We start from the raw sequence: 20,241 nt of genomic DNA on the forward strand, positions 1-20,241 counted from the left end.
TTAAACACCAGTGGACACATCGTTGCAGGAGAGCAACAGGTAGAGTCTGCTAAACATATAGAAACCCATTGGTGATTTCACTGGGCTCCTTTTAAATCCCCTGGCACATTCCAAGGGGTAAAAAGCTTTTCTAATTGAATCAAACTCTTTTGACCGCAGTTGTCCAGAAGCCGTGACTGACATTAATCCCAAGTGCACCACAGGGGTCAGGACAAGGGCAGGCCTAGAAGGTTCTAAGGAAAGCTTATCCTCTGACATGGGCGAGACTGTCTTTCACCTCCATAAAAATGTATCTCTTCTAAAATGGACTGAATCGCACCAAAAAAGACCCCCCCCCCCCCAAACCCCCCCCCCCAAAAACGCAGGATTGAACACCACATGGAACAACAATCCCAACTTCTTTCAGTACTTTGTTGTACTAATCCTTTCACAGAAATCCATCCCTTTCAGCTCCACACATGAATCTTTTAGCAACACTGTGTACTTTGTGTATTTCAGGTGAAAGACATAAAACAAAATCCCTCTGAATTATATACTGATTCCATTGTCCATTAGAACAGCTGTTACCAGACTCTCCACTCAAATGATCAAAATCCCTGTCACTCTCCCCACAAGGCCTGGGGTTAAAAGCTCATGCTTTTGGAGTTGTCTGAGAAAAAAAAACAAAAAAAACAACTCCACACAGGGTCAGACAGAGCGATAGATTACTTTCTTTCAAACCTTTAATCTTCTGTATTCCTGCCCAACCATTTGGTCCCACCCCTCATAAAATCTAAGTGTAAAAAGCTGTCAAAGCTCACTCCCATCATGTTTGATTGACAGGCAGGACATCCTAAACTCTAACCTTGTGGTCCACCTCTTGCCCCCAGCAGTTGGCTTTGCAGTGGGAAGTGTTACAAGCACAGACTTGGAAAAGTGACACTTTTTTACTTCGATATATGATCGCCAGCCAAAAAACGTTGACAGTCGGTTGCCAATCTGCTCTCCATTTATTGGAGGCTATAACTTCCATGTTTTTCAGTTCACTCTTTAATTTTCAGCATAAACTCAGCGATATTTTGTTTTAAAAATACAACAAACAAAGTTGTATGATTTAAAAAAAAGAAAAAAAAAAGTTAGGCTTTATCAATTGCATCACAATAACTTTTCGATTCCGGAAAGGAGAAAAGTGGCGTACTGTAAAAATACCGCGTGTAAAAATGCTTTTGAAATAACCCGCAACAACGCATTCTTGATTTGGGGGAAAATTAAGCTTTCCTCTTTACTGCTAGAGATAACATCTCCCTCTATCTAGGTCTCCAGTCATGGCTTGACAAGATCAAGTTGAGAGGAAACTCCCTCTTTCTCACACTCTTTTGTGGGCTTTAAAGTTTCAACAATTAACCAGAAAATGGGCATAACACCCTCTATTGAGTGTGTCCCCTTGTTGGGAGGAGGAGATTAATGGATCCCCCTAAACTGAGCCAAACAGAACAAAAACCTGTGCCACTCAGTAAGGAATTAATATGGCATGTTATCGTTGGCGCCATTCACACACTGAAATACTGATACTCTAAGAAAACTCATATATATCACTCCCATTGGACACACTCCGGAGCCCCAGCAATTACGACATGTTACTGCTCACGTGGTATGATTTTACACAATGTTTAATAAAGCCATCGGGAAGAAATTAGATACTTGTTTTGCATTGCCCTGTGTGCAAACGTATTTTGAAGGTGCCACAAAAAAAAAAAAAAATGAGCGCATTTACATTCCAAATAAATACCTGTATGTGAACGTCTTAAAATCCACTCTCTTTTATCTAAGTATCGACTATTCCATCTACAAGAACGGCATGCAATCTTGACTGATGGTTTCATGTAAAACCCTTGGCCACTTCCACTTTAAGCATTCATATCTTGATTTTGAGGAAGCTTCTCGAACACAACAATCTGGGTAATATGTTAATCTGATTTGGGCTGGGGCCACAGATATGCTTTGTTGGCTGTTTGTTTAGTTTCTCTCGCCAGCGTTTCCTCTATAATTCCACCAGATACAGCCCACAGCTGTGAGGGAGAGGTAGCCTTCTGTGAATTGCCTGGCCCATAGCCCACCCCCATGATGTTTCAGAGAAAGTAAAAAAAAAAAAGGAAGAAAGAAAGAAAAAAAGAAAGAAAAAAGAATTAATTGCTTTGGCAATTAAAAAAAAGGCAAGTCGAAACCGAGCTTGCCCGAAAACTTGTCACGAGGACGAGTCAGAGCTGCTGCTTCAGGCAGAGAGAGCTACCTGAGAAAACAGAAAACTCTATGGAAAATCTTCACTCACATTCAAATCAAGCTCAGCAGAAAAAAAAAACCCCAGAAATATCTGAGGACTTCAATGTATGTTACCACAGTATGTCAAAAGCTGACATATTGTTTGACCTAGAAGATTCATGGTGTGCATACCCTACAGAAGTTGTGTAAGTACTGTGATTGATTGTGACTGAGTCTTACTTGGAAGTGAAATGAGAAACCTCTTAGGCAAGGACAGGTAGAGTCATTTACACACGTGTCATATATGTTTCCATGTGGAAACGTTTTAAGAAAAATACAGTCCACCTAAGCACAATCCTTCTGAGTATACGTGACAAAAAAAAGACAAATGAATGAAACATTTAAGAACTATGCTGAAAGCTAGAACTCCTGCAGTCTTAACATTGGTTAAAAATAGGTTTGGAGAGAGAATTTGGATTAGCCATCCGTTTTAGATCATAAAGCAATTTAAATGTATTTTTGGTGAAAATTAAAATAAATGTATTAAAAGTGAACAGATCACTCACAAATTATTCAAAGGTACCAATGATGCCACTCCAGCCTTGCACACACACACACAGACACATACACACACACACACACACATACACACAGGCTCATAATCTGGGTGGAAAGGGTATCAGTCTTCAACATCTTGTTCATCAGATTATAGGGCAAAGTGTTTCATTAAACGGGATTACTTGGTAATTCTATATGCCATGAATTTACTGTCGCAGTAATGCGAATGCCAGACTTCCAGGACTCTGCAGGACACTGAACTCATTCTGACTCGTTTTGGCTGCATCTATGAACAGTGGGTGATCTTAAACCCACTGATAACTCAAATGTTGACGTGTTGTATTCAGTGGAGAATTTCATATCAGGTTACAAAGAGAAGTCCTCTTGAACGTTTAACTGCTGTATCTACGGCTACCTCTCTATCCCGGCTGTAGAAGAGCAGAGAATAGGAGGTCTTGTATAATTGAGTTAGATACTCAGTGATATTTGAGATTAACAAGAAAAGCAAATGGCCGGTCAGATGTTTTTGATAACGACAAAAGTTCATGATGTGAACAATTTTGGGAATAATTGAACTTTTCTCAAACAAGGTTTTTTGAACGTTATCCCTCACTTTGAATGACTGCAGCTTGTTGCTGAAAAGCAGTAATCTTATTTGGAAAGAGAGCAGTGCATCGGCGTAAGCTGAAGCTGCAATAAAAATAGAACCCCAACTGTGAAAAATCTGTCAAAAAAAGAGCGCAGTCCAAAGCAAGCTCTCAGACTCTAAGCATTTCTATGACACTTTGAACCCATGCAATAATATATCTACCTTCAGAGGGACGGACAGATGCAAGGGGGGGGGGGGGGGGGGCGTTGGAAAAAAAATTGGTTCTGTTCTAAAAATGTGCCAACACATAACAGGCAGTTAAATTGCTTTCATGTATGGGCCAATTCTTAAAGCTCATATTTATTGAGAGGTCAAACCTGAATCATTTCTCAAAGATGGGTTTAATAATCATTATCTGTACTGTCAGAGATATAAAAAAAAAAAATAATGTGCCCTCATTATTTTCTCAGAGATTCCAGGTTTTACCAAATATTTCAACCAAGTGCAGGTCATTGCATAGGCCATTTAAAAAAAAACAAAAAAACACTTTTATTCATGTTCCCATGTACATTGAGCCTGGCAAATTAGTTTTCCAGCAACCTGCTGTTTCTTTAATGGTCATTACAAAAACACTGAAGACCTTGGCTTTGGCAGGCCTGTCTTAGGACTGTATTTTTCTCTCTTTTTTACCCGACGAAATAATCATAAATCATAGAAAATGGCGCTATAATAAAGTCATTTTGTAGTCGTTTTGGAGACTCTAGACTAGACTCCAGACCAGATCCTGCCAGTCTGTTAATTCATAATCATTTGTTAGTTTTTCCAGGCTTTATGTAGGGTTTCCCTGGCAGTGCAAAGTGGAATATGACCTACAGTGTGCTGGTACAGCCTAGCCACTGGACTGTCCTTGTCTGAGGAAATCTAACAAGTGCCGCACTGTTTATAGTTGTGCTCCACCTCACACTGTGAGTTCTGAGTAGCACTGATTAACAAAGACAGTGGGAGCAAGACAGGGGAGAATTTCATTTAAATTAAAGAGACATGTCTTAACACACAAGCCGAAGAGAGTTTTAAACAAAGTCACTTTCCATCTACTGCAGTACCTCTACTGCACAGCTGCAGTCTTACAGAGACGTCACGCTTTTGTGCTTGGGTAACAAAACACAAGTGAATATTAACAAAATCCATCGTTATATTTGGTGAAAAAAAAGAGTGTGTTGCACAACCAGGTTATTAAATAATAATAATATAAAAAATACACACTAGTACCAGTGTACGGCAAGAGAGGAAATATGACATATTGTGAATTAAAGCAGTCAGTATACAGTGTAGCTTGGCCAACATACACAACTGAACATAATGTACTGGCACACATCCCAGAGTCATCTTGTGTTTCCTATTTCTGATTAATATAGAAAAACTGATGACTTTTGTTTTCCCATTAACATTATGGAATGCTTTGTTTTAACCTATGGAATGGATGGATGGATGAATAAATGAATGAATGAAGGAATGAATGAATAAATACATAAATATGAAAAACTGACATGCTATATGATTTACTCCTGTGATACAATAACACGAATACTTTAGACAACTGTGATATACACAGCGAATGCGCACATTCTGCATAAGGGTGGTCTTGTGCCTAGAGCCTGGTTGAGGGATTTAAAAGAGTTAAATCCACCGTGTGTTTCATCCCCTGGAGTGTGATTAAAACCGCTGCATCTTCCCTCTCCGCCGTTTACCTCTGCGCCACTAATTAGTTCCGATCAATTACAGGTATTCAGCGCTGCTTTAGCATTTAAGAAAAAAAAAAAGAAAAAAAGAAATGAGGTGCTTATTTGCTGCTGCTCTTTTTGGCCTCTGTTAAATATTCCCTCGAGGACAGTTCTACTAGCTCAGCATCATCTCTGTTGAGTGGACCAAATTAAAAAGCTATTCTTCTCACAGGCTTCACGACCCCGCTGCTGAACGGGCGGGGTTTCGCCCCGACCGCGTCAGCCCATTCAAACACGGACGGAAAACACTAGAAAACAGATTTAAGCTGCGTGCAGTCGTTAAAAAAGCCGCTGTAATAATATGTAATTGAAGGAATTATTGAAGTTTTCTCTCAGAAAGGCAAAGACAATAAACTTTAAGACGAGAGGCGATGATACCATCCAAAGACAACTTGACTAGAGTAAGGCATCATTAACATACTGGCACAGACAGAGGCTATGCTTAACGCTGGTGATGACTTATAAATGAGTCTTTGCCTGATTACACACCAGCAAGACTATACTCGTGAGAGGTGACAGCATGGGCACTAAGTTCGAGAACATGAGTAAGACCTTTAAAAAAAAAAAAAAGCATAATTCATAGTGTGGCGTTCTCCCTCTTTCTCTGCTTCGTTTTGTCTCTGCGCCTCCTCGTAACTCAGCAACATGACACATCTTCTTAGACTCTCTCTGACTCTCACCTCTGAGAGGTGAGAACAAACCTTAATTTTAAGAACCGTAACAAGGTCCGTTATTTAGCATAATTCAGTTTCTTTCCGTTTCTGATCGGTTATTTTCTGACCACCCCTCGCTTCTCTTTTTTTCCTCATTTTCCTGTTCTCCAGATTTATGTGTTTCTCAGACTGCTGTCAAAAAGAAAAAAAAAAAAGAAAAAGAGTGAGATAAAGTCTAAACATGTCAAAACAGAGTCAGTGGAGAGATCTATGACTGAAGCTCAGGACTCAGAATGGAGGTTCAGGAAACCTGATCTCCAGTGTAGCCCCAGCCTGGGCCTGCAGACCCTCCCTCAGCACTGACACACAGCCCTCAGAGCGTGTAATCACACACTAACCTCTGCCTCTCTCCATCTACACTCCTACTCTCTCATTCTATCTCTTTCTCTATCGCCTTCTCTCCTCCTCTCCTTTTTGTATGTGCTTGAGTGTGTGTGTGTGTGTGTGTGTGTTTGTGTGTGCATGCGTGTGTGTGTGTGTGTGAGTGTGTCTTTTCTCTTGCGCTCTCTTGTACTCAGTGCACGTTTGTCTTCCCACAGAAAGGAAATGCAAAAAAGGCTGTTCTGATACTCTGGGAAACGCGACGGGGTGTCCAGAGGGGGGGGGGATTAAATACCATCCCCGAGATCCACACAGTAAAGTGGCAATAAAGTATTCATTAACCCCCATTCAAAGGCTAAGCGGGGAAACAAGCCATTGAGTTAAGAAGTTAAACAAGAACTTTATGTAGTAAAAGCCTCGGGCCTAACATATTAACAACACAAAAGGAATCTTTGGATGGGCCGCTGTTTCCAGTTGCACCTTGCTCAGGGGCAAACACAGTCACCATGAAAGAACGGGCACAGAGGGTCACCCTACCTTTCTATTTTACCTCTCTTTGATCCCATGAGAGAGAGAGAGAGAGAGAGAGAGAGAGAGAGAGAGAGAGAGGGAGAAAGAGAGAGATTCACCCCTCATTGTTCGGTTTATGTCTTCATCGATTTGTGGCTTTTGGTCCTTGACAGACGGTTCTATCTCCATTTTGAATTATCATGTAAACACATTTGGTGACACTGCAGTGTTTTTCAGTTGTGTAATGACAGTCTGATCTTCATTATCGCAAAACAAAGTAGAAGGACAAGAGTAAGGAAGGAATGAAAAGGAAGAAAAAAGAAAATTGGAAAAACAAAAAAGAGTGTGCTTTTTCACACCTCCAGAATGTGAATAAACGCATCACAGTGTTATAGCGGAGCCAACCAATCTATTTTACTTTTATCACTTTTTACAAACATCAGTGTTTAATAAAGACGGTTTCAGTTTCCTTCCCGAAGTCATCAACGGCACGCGATGTAAAAGTTTCGCGGCGTCGAGATGGCCGTCGCTCAGTTTCGAGTGAGCGTAAACAGGCTCTTCTGCAGGGCTTCCTGCAACGAGCTGCATTTCTCCATCCACAGGCCTCATTCATCACGTACATTCAAAAGTGCTCTCCGCTCTTTACGCCCTGCGGGGCACGGTTCAGCAGCCGAAGGTTAAAATATGTGTGCGCCGCACAGAGAAAAAAATCTGTGGGATGCTGTTTGAGCTATTCATTGACTAAAAAAAAAAAGAAAAAAAAAAAAAAAGGCCCTGATGCCAGCTTCACGCCCACCCCCAGATCTCCCAGAATGTGAATGAACTTTTCTGAATGGGAGGCAAACCCACACAAACGCCCATCTCACTTCAGAGGCCTTCATCAGAGCGTGAGTGAGTGGACAACACTGACGACACCAACAAAAACAACAACAACAACAACAACAACAAGGAGAATGCAAGCTTCAGAATCTCTGAACCCACCAACCCCCCTTCCCCCCACCCCCGCCTCCAAAACACCCACCCACCCACCCAACACACACACACACATATACAGACACACCTCCTCCACCCCCCCTCCACCCCCACCCCCCAGTTTAAAAAAGAGGAGGCTTCCACCCAAGAGTATTTGAAAAGATGAGCCAGAAACAAAAAAAAACAGTTGGGGGGGGGGGGGGGGGGGGGGGGGTAAGAAGGGTTCTGGCAGGGCTTCAGTGAACGGGGGATAAGTGCCCCATCTCCTCCCATTACAATGACCACCTACTCCACAAACATGCAAGTGGCAGCAATGTCACGGAAGGAAAAATCAGCATTTCAAAACCCCACACATAAAGGCATCAAAGCCCACACAGTGAATTGATGCACCAAGAGCCTCTCTACTGCTCCCTCAGCATACTCTGTGTGTCCTCCTCAGTCTTGGGTATCGGAGAACGATCACCGCCAACCGCTTGAAGAGGAGGTAAGAAAGGTTGTGACAGAAGAAAAAAAAAAAAAATAAAGAACAGAGGGAAAGAGTGGGAGGAATGCTGATGCCGTTTAAAGCTGTGTGTGTGTGTGTGTGTGTGTGTAAAGAACTGGACGAGACATCTTAAAGAATTGATTGTCTTGCTGAAACCTCTAGCTTTTCGACTATCTCTGCATTTCTTCTCAATGAAACCGAAGATGCTCCACAACCCACATGGTAGGATCATCATTATAACAGAGTCTGAAAACCAAAATGGTAAAATACGTTGGATGGATTTGTCACTATACAACTCTTCCTCTTCACACACACACACACACATACACACACACACACAAAATCTCAAACTGATTAGATCACAATAAATGAATGTAAACGTAGCCGCTTACTGTTGAGAGCCAAGATCCTATCCACACGTATGTCTGTCACACATACCAGTTATGCATTGTAATGAAGCAGGGATGACGGACAGACGTCTGATTAATGATAGTTGGCATATTGAATAGAGGACGAGATTGCCCTTGACCTCATTAACCAGGGGTCAAACACTTTTGCATGACCCCTCTGCAGAACTCCCACACGATCAGCCCCATTCAGAAAACATTTTAACACAAGTAAACTGGTGCGCATTCAAATTCCAAAACTATTGTCTGTTTTCATCAGCATAATAAACCTTAGCATATTATTAGAAGAGTACAATTTGTAGACCAGCACTAAAAATCAAATTACATAAAAGACATTTAGTCATTTTCTCTCCTTTTACTCCTGCATGTTCTTTATCTTAAGACTTTTTAGATTATCACTGGGGCATCTGTGTCTTCTATGCCCTGACCAGATTTAGCTTTATCCCAAAAACTTCTTTGCTTATTCACAAATTCAGGAAGGACCGGAGAAGGGACGGAACAACAGAAGCGTTAAGGACATTATTAGATAAACAGTCGTCTGAAGCGCATCCTGGGCTAAAGACACCCCTACCGAGAGAGTCCGTGTCGCTCACCGTCAACGACGACTAATCGGACTGCAGCATGATTACTCCCTCTGAACCGTTCATCTCTCCACAGGAGACGATTATTACTAAAAATACACCAGTTAGATCTGTAACCAGACAACAAACAGGCTTGTCTACATAATGCAATCCTGATTTATGAATTTTATTTTCAGGTCACCAAAGTATTTTCTATGACAATGAAGGCAGAAAAAAGAAGAAGTAAAAGCCATAAAACAGATCTAAGAAGCTGAAAGCCCTTGGGTGTTTATTTTTTTGTTTGTTTGTTTGTTTAACACTGACTGACAGATTAACAGAAGTCAGCTTTAAAAACAGAGAACAAAAAAAAATTAAAAAGTACTATTATTAGATTGAAGACAGAGAGTGACTTAAAACTTTTCTGATTTATATGACTCTTTCCAATATAGCAAAGGGAACAGATGCATCAACATGACTATGAAAGAGATGACTGACAACCCTGGGTCTATCTACACAGGACCACTCTCAGTTTCAATCATAGCTGTGAGCTGACAGACTCTGTAACCAAAACCCTGCGGAAGTGCACAGGTGAAAGTCCGACCGAGGGAGAGTCACCAGAGGAACCCAACATTCCTTTTCCTGTGAGAGCTAAAAGCGTGCACTATAGCTACCCCAGGAATTCCAAACACTCGGTCTCCCTAGCTCTTACAACCGTTCCCATGTCGATTGGCCAGATGAAGGAAGGGGGAGAAGAGAGAGAGAGGAGAAAGCCCTGCACCAGGAAAATAAGCACACACATAGGAGAGAGAGAGAGAGAGAGAGAGATGGAGAGTCTATATTTAGAGAAGACGCTGTCACCTTCAGTATCTGTCCCTTGCATAACTATCATACTGTGAGTAAGGATCCCCATGGAGAATAGAAGAGACTAAAACCAGGCAAGAAATGAAGGGAAAGAGGAGGAAAAAATGAGAGGAGACGGGGTAGAGGGGAGGGAATAGATAGATGGAGAACATGTGTGTATGCCTATGAGTGTGCATCTGTCTCACTGTGACTGTGTGTGTGTGTGTGTGTGTGTGTGTGTGTGTGTGTTGACGCTCGACCCAAGCACCAGAGCACTGCAGCTGGGTGCGGGACAAGACACTCCAGCTTCTCCGAGTCTCCAGATCCGCATCCTTCTCTTTTGTGTCTTGCTTTGACGAAACACACGCGAGAGGCTGTAAATCCTGCTGATTTTCCACATGCTTCTGCGTAGACACTCCCAGTCATCTTGCCAATTCAGAAACGGAGACCACCCAAGACTATTCTATGACAAAGCTCCACTATTCTGACAAAAGCCTAAATGTAAAAATAATAAAAGAAAAACAGAACCAAGGAACATCATCACACCGACTGAGCAAACACTTAAACCTCAAACAGCAGCGATCCCTTGCCCGCGCGCGGTGAACACGTTTCAAAACAAACCATATGGAGGCGAGAAATCAGAACGTGCGGGGTTAGCGGAGAGAGACAGAACCGCCCGGCCCAGACAGGGCGCTGGCTGACACAGATACCGAATGACACTGCAGCAGCTGTGACTTTTCTCTTTGAAAAGCAAAGTGGCAAAAAAAAAAAAAAAACACGGACAAGAGATTACGAGAGAATCCGAGACAGCGTGCGCAGTGCCTCTCACGCCACGTGCAGGTCGGTTAGGTTCATAACCAACTTCTGACACGCTGCTTACTTACAGCAAAGGGTAAAGAGAGGGTAACCTTTGCTTCTCCTAATCCCGTGTCACTAAATACGCAGCACTAGCATAGTATTCCGCATAACTTGGAGCTAATTACTTGAATGTAAGCCCTCTCTGCAGTAGGGGCTGTGTGTGCTCCATGCAATGTGTGGGCTAGCTAATTCTGTCCTGTCCCTTCAAGTCTTGGGGTCATAGCAACTACAGTGGAGGGATTAACTTTAGAAGTCAGGGGCTTCCCTCGGACCGCATAGCTTGCCTTAGCAACGCAAAAAAATTCCAGAATCTCACAATGAGAAAACCACCTACATTACGAAACAGCCTAAAAAAAAAAAAGCCTGCTGAGTAAGGGTCAATATAATGATATATGTGAGAAGGATACTACTAAAATTGTGATTTCCAGTCACGGGTAATTTAAAGCCCAAAACCGCTTCCCTGTGCGATGGATGGAACTGTCCTTACTCCTCCGTTTCTGTTCTATGGTTAGCCACAACGTTGTAAATGGGAACCATTCATGAATTTGCTTTTTTTTTTTTTTTCTTTTCTTTTCTTTTTTTTTTTTTTTATTAAACTAAATACAGTTATGGGGGATGAATTTTCAAATCTGGGTTGGGGCCCCAAGTATAAGGGGTTTTGTCTGATATTACTCATTATCGCCTCTCAACGCAGCATTAGCTAAAAAAAATAGCAAAAAATGTTCATATACGATGTAGTAAGCCAATCAACCCTGAGCCACACATGCTAGCATTAGATACACTGTGTAAAAAAAATTGTTCTGTGGTTAAAAGTGGTTAGGGGCAAGTGAGAGGCAGGCTGTGGTTTCTAGACAGTCAAGGCATTGCAAACAGACATATGCTCACTGAAGACTCTCCAGAGTGCTACGTCCGCACCGACTGCGCTGCATTCAATTGCACCACTTGCACGTACCTTGGCCGACCGTCCATTTCACCCTAATCGTTCCAGACTCAAGCCGAGTATTGGCAAATGTTTTCAGGAGATGAAGGTAATATGATCTGCAGCAGCAGCAGTTAAAAACTGTCATGTTAAATCAGGTCAAAAGAGATGTAATCAACCTCAGGACAATCTCTAACGTTACTCTACGAAGAAGAGAGATATTTAAACACTGTGCTCATTGTGTGAGGGAATGTAATAACCATTTTAAACATTACATTACATCTGAAAGAGTATCACGCGTGGAGATCTTTGGGCAAGATAAAGAGATAAACACACGACGGATGAATAATAAAAGGAAGAGAGTCATTTGTGAGTGTACTACTTAAGTGGTCTGCTTTCTCTCATGCTACTAAATCATCTCCACTGTAGCCGTTCGGGTTTCAAGAAAACACTTTCACACGAAACTGAGGACACGTATCCACTTCAAGGGATCTCACATTCCCGAGTCGAAGAGAGTTAACCCTTTAACGATGTTCCTGACCCTAGGACTGAAAACAGGCAAAGACTAAAACACTGAATAAAAATAGATGCTTTATGTCCCCTGTGCTCAGGTGGGGACAGATGTTAAGTCTGGAGATGGGGTTAGGGCACAACGCCTATGTTCAAAACAATTCTTCATCGAACGTGACCGGTATGGCTGACTGCAAAACATTTGTGACCCATATTCCATCCTCTCCCTCTCTCTCTCTCTCTCTCTGTCTCTCTCTCTCTCTCCCTCTCTCTCTCTCTCTCTCTTTCTCTCTCTCCCTCTCTCTCTCTTCCCCCCTGGTTTGGTCCCTGTATGCCAGTGTGAGGGGAGTAATCTGGTGTGATATCATGGCACACTAAATGGTTTGACCTAAAGCATTCCCACAGCGTTTCCCTAATCCGAACAACTGCATGGTAAAACAGTCATTTCAAATTTCATTAACCACAGCAGGAAACCATGCAACAGATGGACTTCATTCGTGTCTTACCCTTCTTGTGCTGCTGGCGTACTGTGAGGTCAACAGATTATCACACCAAACCACAAAAGTTCCAGTTCAACCAGTTCACATCCTTCAAAGGAATCGGCCGTCTCTTGGTAACCCTCTCACATCCACACAGAATATGAGACAAGGGTAAATAATTTTAGCATCTTAAATATGCTTAACACTGCACCTGCATTTCTGGAGGCAGAAGTGAAAGTAATAATTCTCCAACGTGCTCCTACATTTGACTTTTAAATAGTAGAATTTTAAAGGTCATTCAGTCATTTGGGTCACTGCCCAAGGGTTTGTTTGCTTCCTTTGAGTATTTGCTCTTCTTCCTTATCATAGCTGATAACAGTTAGAGAGAGAGAGAGAGAGAGAGAGAGAGAGAGAGAGGGAGAGAACAGAGCTTGCCGCTCCTGAACCGGAGACTGCTTCTAGGGGGTGAAACTTTGTTAAGATTTCATCATAGCTCCAGTGGGATCCTTCACAAAACACACATATACACACACACACACACACACACACTCACACACACAGAGAGAGAGACAATCACACACACACACAAACACCCTTTGCACAACCATAAAAACACACATACACACAAGCACGTGAAGGTTCGTGTGCAGCTAAGACTTATTTGTTGATTTGAACAGAATTTCACACAGAGCCTGTGGTGAGATACATCCAAGTAAGAAAATAGGCCACAGGGATAGGCAATGTAAGTATGTGAATCAGGAAAATTCAGGATTAAAAAACGTCATTTCACTTTCCCTTAGGAATGATCCTCAGTGCATGCATCATCACAAATGCCTTTTTTTCTTTTTTTTTGCCTTTTTCATTTTCATCAGCATTCCAAACTGTGATAAGCAATAATCTGCAAGCAAAGGCAGATTAATCCATTGTCATTTGAAAATGGGCTTGCACAGTAGCTTACATGACCCAGTCACGTGAAAGTTCTTATTTCATTTTCACAATCCTTTTGCATCTAAGACATAGCTTTGGTCACAAAGCTTGCTACTATACTGTCACTGTGTGTCAGGGTGAAATGAGATCATAACAGAACCTACTGTGGGAATCAAGAGTTAAAGTCAAAATTTAGAGCAGAGAGCAGAGTTGCATAAGGGCACCATAAAATGGTGGCTACAAAGGCAACTTTGACCTTTATTGGCTCTATACTGCTTTGAGGTTCAAACACACTGTCACACATTGCTCAGGTCAGGTAAGATGTCTGGACTTTAAGAACAGTGTTTGGGAAAGGTAGGAGTGGCAGGTCATTCCACCCATGGGATTTGCTGGCGACAGAACCCTTGTGTGATCATCTTCCACAGTTCATAATCAATTCTCCATGCTGGCTCACCTTTCTCTCCTTTTTCTCCAACTGTGACACCACTATGTCACCCAGAAGAGACAGAGCATATTGATTACACACACACACACACACACACATTCTGATATACACACACATTCTGGTATATGCTTACTCTGCTCTGTGTTCAAGTTCAATGCTTCAGTTAAGTCAGCCATGATCAGCCATGATAAACTCTGCGAACAACCTCTTTTGTCTTGAGCGCGGGTCAGTCAGTCATAGTTTTGGAATGCTGGTGTCCAGACATTCTAATTTTGGCATTCAGATATTGTACTTGCTTCGGGGGATCCAGAACGTGTGGATACAATCTAAATTCTATACAGTTCTGGATGATGCTTATCAGCTTTACGCCAATCAAGGCATTGTGTCTGCCTCCGTTTCACCTCCAGACAAAACAAGACTCTGTTAACCTCAGACACAGAGAAAGTTTCCACATCTGCCCTATATTTAGGTGTTCTTGCGCCCCCCTCCCGCATCATAAGAGCTCTTCCCCTGGGGGATGAATTTGATGAAGCGCAAAGTGAGGGGAAGGAAGTTGCAAAGCTCAAAGAACAATTAAGATGTTCTTGATTTATTCTCCAAGTGGGGTAGCGTCTGCTTCAGCTGTAAAGTGAGATCCTCTGGTGTGAGAGGTCAGGTATCGTAACCCTAAGGTACCACTGCTGAGTAAATCCATTTGCAAAGGCATCTGGCCCAGCCTAAACTTTTACCTATATCAGCTTTGTGCAGCCCAGCCAAGATTTTTTTTTTGTTTTTTTTAAATGCGATACACCTTTCTTAAAACGGACTGCGGAAGCACAAACCAAGAAGGCAGTGTGAGATAAAATTGGAGATCAAAGCTTAATTTGCTTGCCAGGATCAGCAGAGTCTGGGTGTAAAAGAATCGACTGATTAGACAAATGGGAATTGATTGTTTAAGATAGAGTCAGAGTGAGTCTGCGTTCAAAGACTGCATTGCTGGGAGACAATTGGACACAAGACCAAATTGACTCAGTGCAAAAAAAAAAAAAAAGAAGAAGAAGCACAAGGATTATAGCATTGATTAAACGCTTTCCAATTAATGAATTTATCCCTTTGAAAATAATGAAGTCTTTCATCAGGCCGTGAGTCTGTAGTTAGTGGGAACTGCAGGTTACGGCATCCTGCTGTCATGTTTTCAAGGTCCTCCCTCAAACAAATTAAAATAGTTAAATATGAAGCTGACAAAAGAAAACACGTGATTCTAGGGCTCTGATGGTGCAGAATCAGTGAAACGCTGTATTGAAAATGATTGGGCATGAGGACAAAAGAGCAAGGGACGAATCAGCGTTTCCCTCTGGGCCTGATTAAGACTAGGTTGTACAGACAATACGCACAAATCTTTAACTCTTTTCTCACATCCATGTGAACAGGCAGAGACAATACCGCTGGCTCCGTCTGTAATTTTATCAAACTCACCACTTCATACTCTCCTAATCAGCACGCCCGCAATATAGTCCAGACTGACTGAATCAGTTCTAAAGTGCATATAAGAACATACAGGCCATTGAAGAGAGAAAATGACCTTTCTTGTGTGTTATAACAAAGGGGGGAAAAAAGCAACCCGGGAGGACTAAATTTAAAATTGTAGAAAAGAATTGTCCACCACATACATGCTCAGTCAAGTGTTAAATCCGCCTTGATTAAAGAGGGGAAAAGCTTTTAATAATGAACTGTGCCAGCCCATGTAATTAAGTCAACTTGCGCTCGCTCTCTCTCCAGCCTGGGAAATGGAAGGCTAAGCAAACAGGGGAATTGCCTGGTCCCTCCGCTCCTTCGGCTAATCGCCGGCCTGATCTCCGAGCAGAGCTAACTCAGAGGATACCGCTCCGCACGGCTGGTCCGGAAAATTTACTCGGCCAAACACCCCAAAACGCCTTCAAAAAAAAAAAACGCCTCATGCTTTCGACCCTCATCAAACCATTCAGAGTGAAAGCATGTTCTAGAACAAGCACCTCGCAGGATGTAGCCATCCAGTCTGCTGCCTCTGTACAATGATAATCCTCTTCTACCTACAGAAACACCTTGGGAATTTTCTCTTAATTAGCTATTTTCATAGTTGATTTGAAAACATAAACAGTGACTTCAATAACAAACGATTATGTACAGTATTCCATTTAATATTTTGCCCTAACATGATCCCTGGTTTAAATGCGTTGTTTTTTCAGCCTTTGTTTGTGTTTTAAATTATTATAACACAGTAGTAGAGCGAAAGCAGCTGGTTAAGACGGCATCGCCAGAATTCCTAAAGAGAAACCCATTAGGACTGCATGACTTGTTTCTCTTCATTTTGTCTGTAGTGAAATTAAAGAAATCTGCCTATGCTGAAACTTCTTCTTCCCAATGTAACTGAAAACATCTATCATGAAATCTAGTCATTCCATTTATTTAATCAGCGAATCAGCCAGAATGACAGAAAACAACCACATGAGGTAATTGTGTTTTATGATTGTGCTCTAAGGCTACTCCCCACAGCCCACACATTAAGAAACTGCAATTCCCAAGATGCAGAAGCAAAAAGCAGGTCAGAAACAGAAGGCATTCAGAGTGTCTCTCTTCTTACCTTTAAAGGAGAGGTAAACTCGTGGGGCAGACTGCGGGTCACTCTCTGACCCCAGGGAAACTGCAAACAGAACCAAAAGAGTTCGGACCGCCCGGAGACCGTCCAACTGCATGGTGTGTCAGCTAACAGTCACAGAGAGATGGTCTCGGAGTTACTGGAACAAAAAGAAAACAAGACTGGTTGCATTCTGCAAGTCTTACAACTTTACACGCTCTTAAATAATTAAAACGCACAAAGCTAGGCTTTGTCAAGCTTTTTAAGATGAAGACTACGTGATATCATAACTGAAGTTTGTTAAAAAAACAACTTTGTATAACAAGCACAAAAGAATGTTTCAGACCACAAAAGAGAGATGCAAATGACTGTGAACATTAAACAATGGAGCTCTAGCCAAAAGATTGAGCAAGAAGCTCTACACATCCATCAGCCCACTCCACACCAAACTCAACTGTTTTTTCTGCACAGAACAGTTTGCATCAAAACACAGAGGCCATGTGATAAACCTTCGTGTTAGCATCAGACTGCATAAACATTTGGGCAGTGGAGAGAATCCAATTATCGCTTTTACAAACAAAATCCATTTCACTAAAATGACATTTCTTCTTACAGCTAATATTTAGCTTCTTTTTTTTTTATTTATCTAATTTATTTTTTTCCAAAGTGAAATTTCTTTTCGAACACTCCATCTCTGAAAACCTCAGTCGATATCTGCCTGCCAAATTTTTTGTCATTATTTTACAAATATTACATTTCTTCCTAAATTTAGGAAAACAGTATTATAATTTCTATAGCTAAAGAAACACACAGACAAAACTTGTGAGTAAAGGGACTCCTTTCAGTGCTACCCACAGACCGAAGATAACATGCCTGTGTGAATTTCGGACTCCCAGTCCTTCCCACTTAAGTCTCCATGGTCATACCCTCTATCTCTGAGAAACATAGAGGGGGCAAGACTGCCACCCACAGTGGTATCTGTGAGAAGACCATCCAGGCAGTTCAGAGGGATAAAGACTTCACCCCCCTCGAAATCCCAGGAAAACTAAGATGTTACTTGGAAAATTCTAAGACTAATGTTCCCATAGTGGGTATGTAGAATCATCATGGAACAGTAAAATAAATGGTGAAATTCTTACATAAACACATTTGTTAATTAACTTGTTGTTATGCTATACAAAGAGCATCCTTGGTGAACATAAAAAAAAATCCAAGTAAGGGGAAAAAACGGAGACCCAGAGAATGAGACAGTCCAAAAAGTGCTGGTTGGTTGGAGAGGATTTATGAGTGAAAGCAGCTGTTCAAACCTCAGCTATTTGCAGGCAATTTGTATAGTGTCCAGCTGTTTACTCAAATGTTGGGCCTTACTCCCTCACACAAGCAAGTGAAATTAAACAAGAAGTATATGAAGACAACCACAGACACATACACACACACACACACACACACAGGCACACACAGAAGCACACACATGCACATGCACATGCACACGCACATACAAACACTATTCACGCATGCACAGATGTACACACACACACACACACTTACACACAACCTTACACACACTGCACGCGCATGCACACACACACACACACACACACACACACAGTAAATTAAGTATACATTTACAATCACTGTGCAATAGACCTTCTGAGACTGTGGGAAGTTTTGCCCAAAATAAGAGCCATAAATGAAGTCCTTAAGGTAGTAAGTGTGTTGGCAATGTGTTCACATTGTCCGAGTATTACTGAATTTGTGCTGAAATAGGCCTAATTATTGCAAAAGTTTCCAGAGTTTGAAAGCCGTAGCGTCTTGTGTAAAGCTTGCCTAGAAGTAGAACATACTACAGCGTGCCCATAAACACATCTTTTTAAGACTTGACTGTTGTCATAAGCTTCTCCGACAAGGTCCTTCACTGCTTGTAAATTCAGCGGGCTTCAGAACTACAACGAGCTCGGCACGTATTACACTTCGTATAAATTGAGTGGATACAAAACACAAATATTTTCCTACACCTTGTAATAATTATTAGGTAATTTAAGATTTTAAAAATTAAATCAACAAATCTGAACTGTGTATTTTATCCATGAATGTTCCGTGTTGTTATTATAGATCATTGTTTTAGTGAGGACGAATTCTGGATTGTTGCCAAAAATGCCTGGCCAACTACAATGCGTGGACGCACCAATAATTTGGCGATTAAGTCTAAACTGCCCGTCGAGGCTCACACATAAAATACAGCCAACTGCAATGACACCTATAGCAAGTATGTAATGTTGTCGTTGCAATAATTACAGCCAATAAATAATACGTTGTCTTACAGAACCTTCAATGAATGAGGTTTTCGTTCTGACTGGTGGAACTATGTCAGAGCGATTTCAACATAACTGAAATAATAACGAAGTCTCAAAATAATTTGAAAAATAAAGCCAAAGTTACACAACAGTTAGAGTTCATTATTCGATTTGAACAAACAATGATCATTAGATATGCATTCAGGACTAACACTAAGATTTTTTTCTAGTGTGACGATACGAAGACGATTGAATAGCCTTCATGGGCATTTATTAAGATATTACTATTATCGCTTCGTTGTAAATGTATTACGCGATTTCTCGTCATGATATTACCATATTGCATTAGAAGTGCATAATGCTGTTTCCTAATTTCTGCACATTCATAGGTTGATGTTATTATAACATCATAATTATACTGTTATTAAAAAAAATCAATGAATACCTGATGGTGAAAGCTCCACTCAAAGAACTCTAGGTTCACTTCCAAAAGTCATCAAAAGAATGAGCAACAGAATCCACTGCAACGGTGCTCCTCGCGCTATAGCTTTCGTATACGTTCCAGGTTTGACTGTAGTTCTTATCTTGCTGAACACCTGAGTGCGGTGTGTTTTCTGTTAACTATTATCGTGTTCATTAGGTTCGGAAGATAGGATCCAGTTGGTGAAATGTCGTGGAGATCAAATGTCCAAAGATGTTCAAAAACTGAAATGACAAGCCTCTTGAAAGCAGCGGAGTATCTCTTGTCTAAAAGTCTTTAAAACACTTGAGACTCCTGGCTGGCGCGCAGTGCATTCAGGCGCCCCTGACTGTCGGAGAAATGCGCTGGCAGGTGGATGCAATGCTCAAATTTGCGTATAGCACACCCACGGGGCGGGAATTCACCTTACACGTCGCCGCCCCCTGTCCTGCGACTCACAAGGTTGATCAACGACGGATTGAGTGATTTTTTCCTATTAGACGACCGTTTCTAGGAGCGACTGACATTTAGAAACGCAAGGAAAAAATATTGTTCCGAAGTATGATGGTTGACATATTTAGTACACACAATGGCTGAAGTTATTACATGTAAACCAGACTTCCTATGGCAGATGTTTTCTTTCGGTTATGTTTGTTTACTCCATAAAACCGCTGAATAGGCGTATCTCGTTAGCACTGCGCGGTACTTCTCCTCTCGGGGGACTTCGGATGCAGTGGAAGTTATTGCTTCGGTCACTTCTCAAATGATCCGTCCAGACTGCAA

The 20,241-nt window shown here is 41.6% G+C and overlaps 1 protein-coding gene across 1 annotated transcript in view; it reads right to left on the reverse strand.

Moving 5' to 3' along the window:
- sema3fb (sema domain, immunoglobulin domain (Ig), short basic domain, secreted, (semaphorin) 3Fb) overlaps positions 1-19,763 on the reverse strand; it is a 59,364-nt gene extending 39,601 nt beyond the window's left edge. Inside the window, exons 1-2 of the mRNA XM_030778745.1 lie at positions 19,444-19,763; positions 16,711-16,864 (exon numbers count right to left, since the gene is read on the reverse strand). Of these exons, the coding sequence (XP_030634605.1) occupies positions 16,711-16,822 (112 nt within the window). The 5' untranslated portion in view covers positions 16,823-16,864; positions 19,444-19,763. The remainder of the gene's footprint in view (positions 1-16,710; positions 16,865-19,443) is intronic.
- Between the last annotated feature and the right edge of the window lie 478 nt (positions 19,764-20,241).

This window comes from Chanos chanos, chromosome 6 (genome assembly GCF_902362185.1).
Source record: "Chanos chanos chromosome 6, fChaCha1.1, whole genome shotgun sequence".
NCBI classification, from domain to species: Eukaryota; Metazoa; Chordata; class Actinopteri; order Gonorynchiformes; family Chanidae; genus Chanos; species Chanos chanos.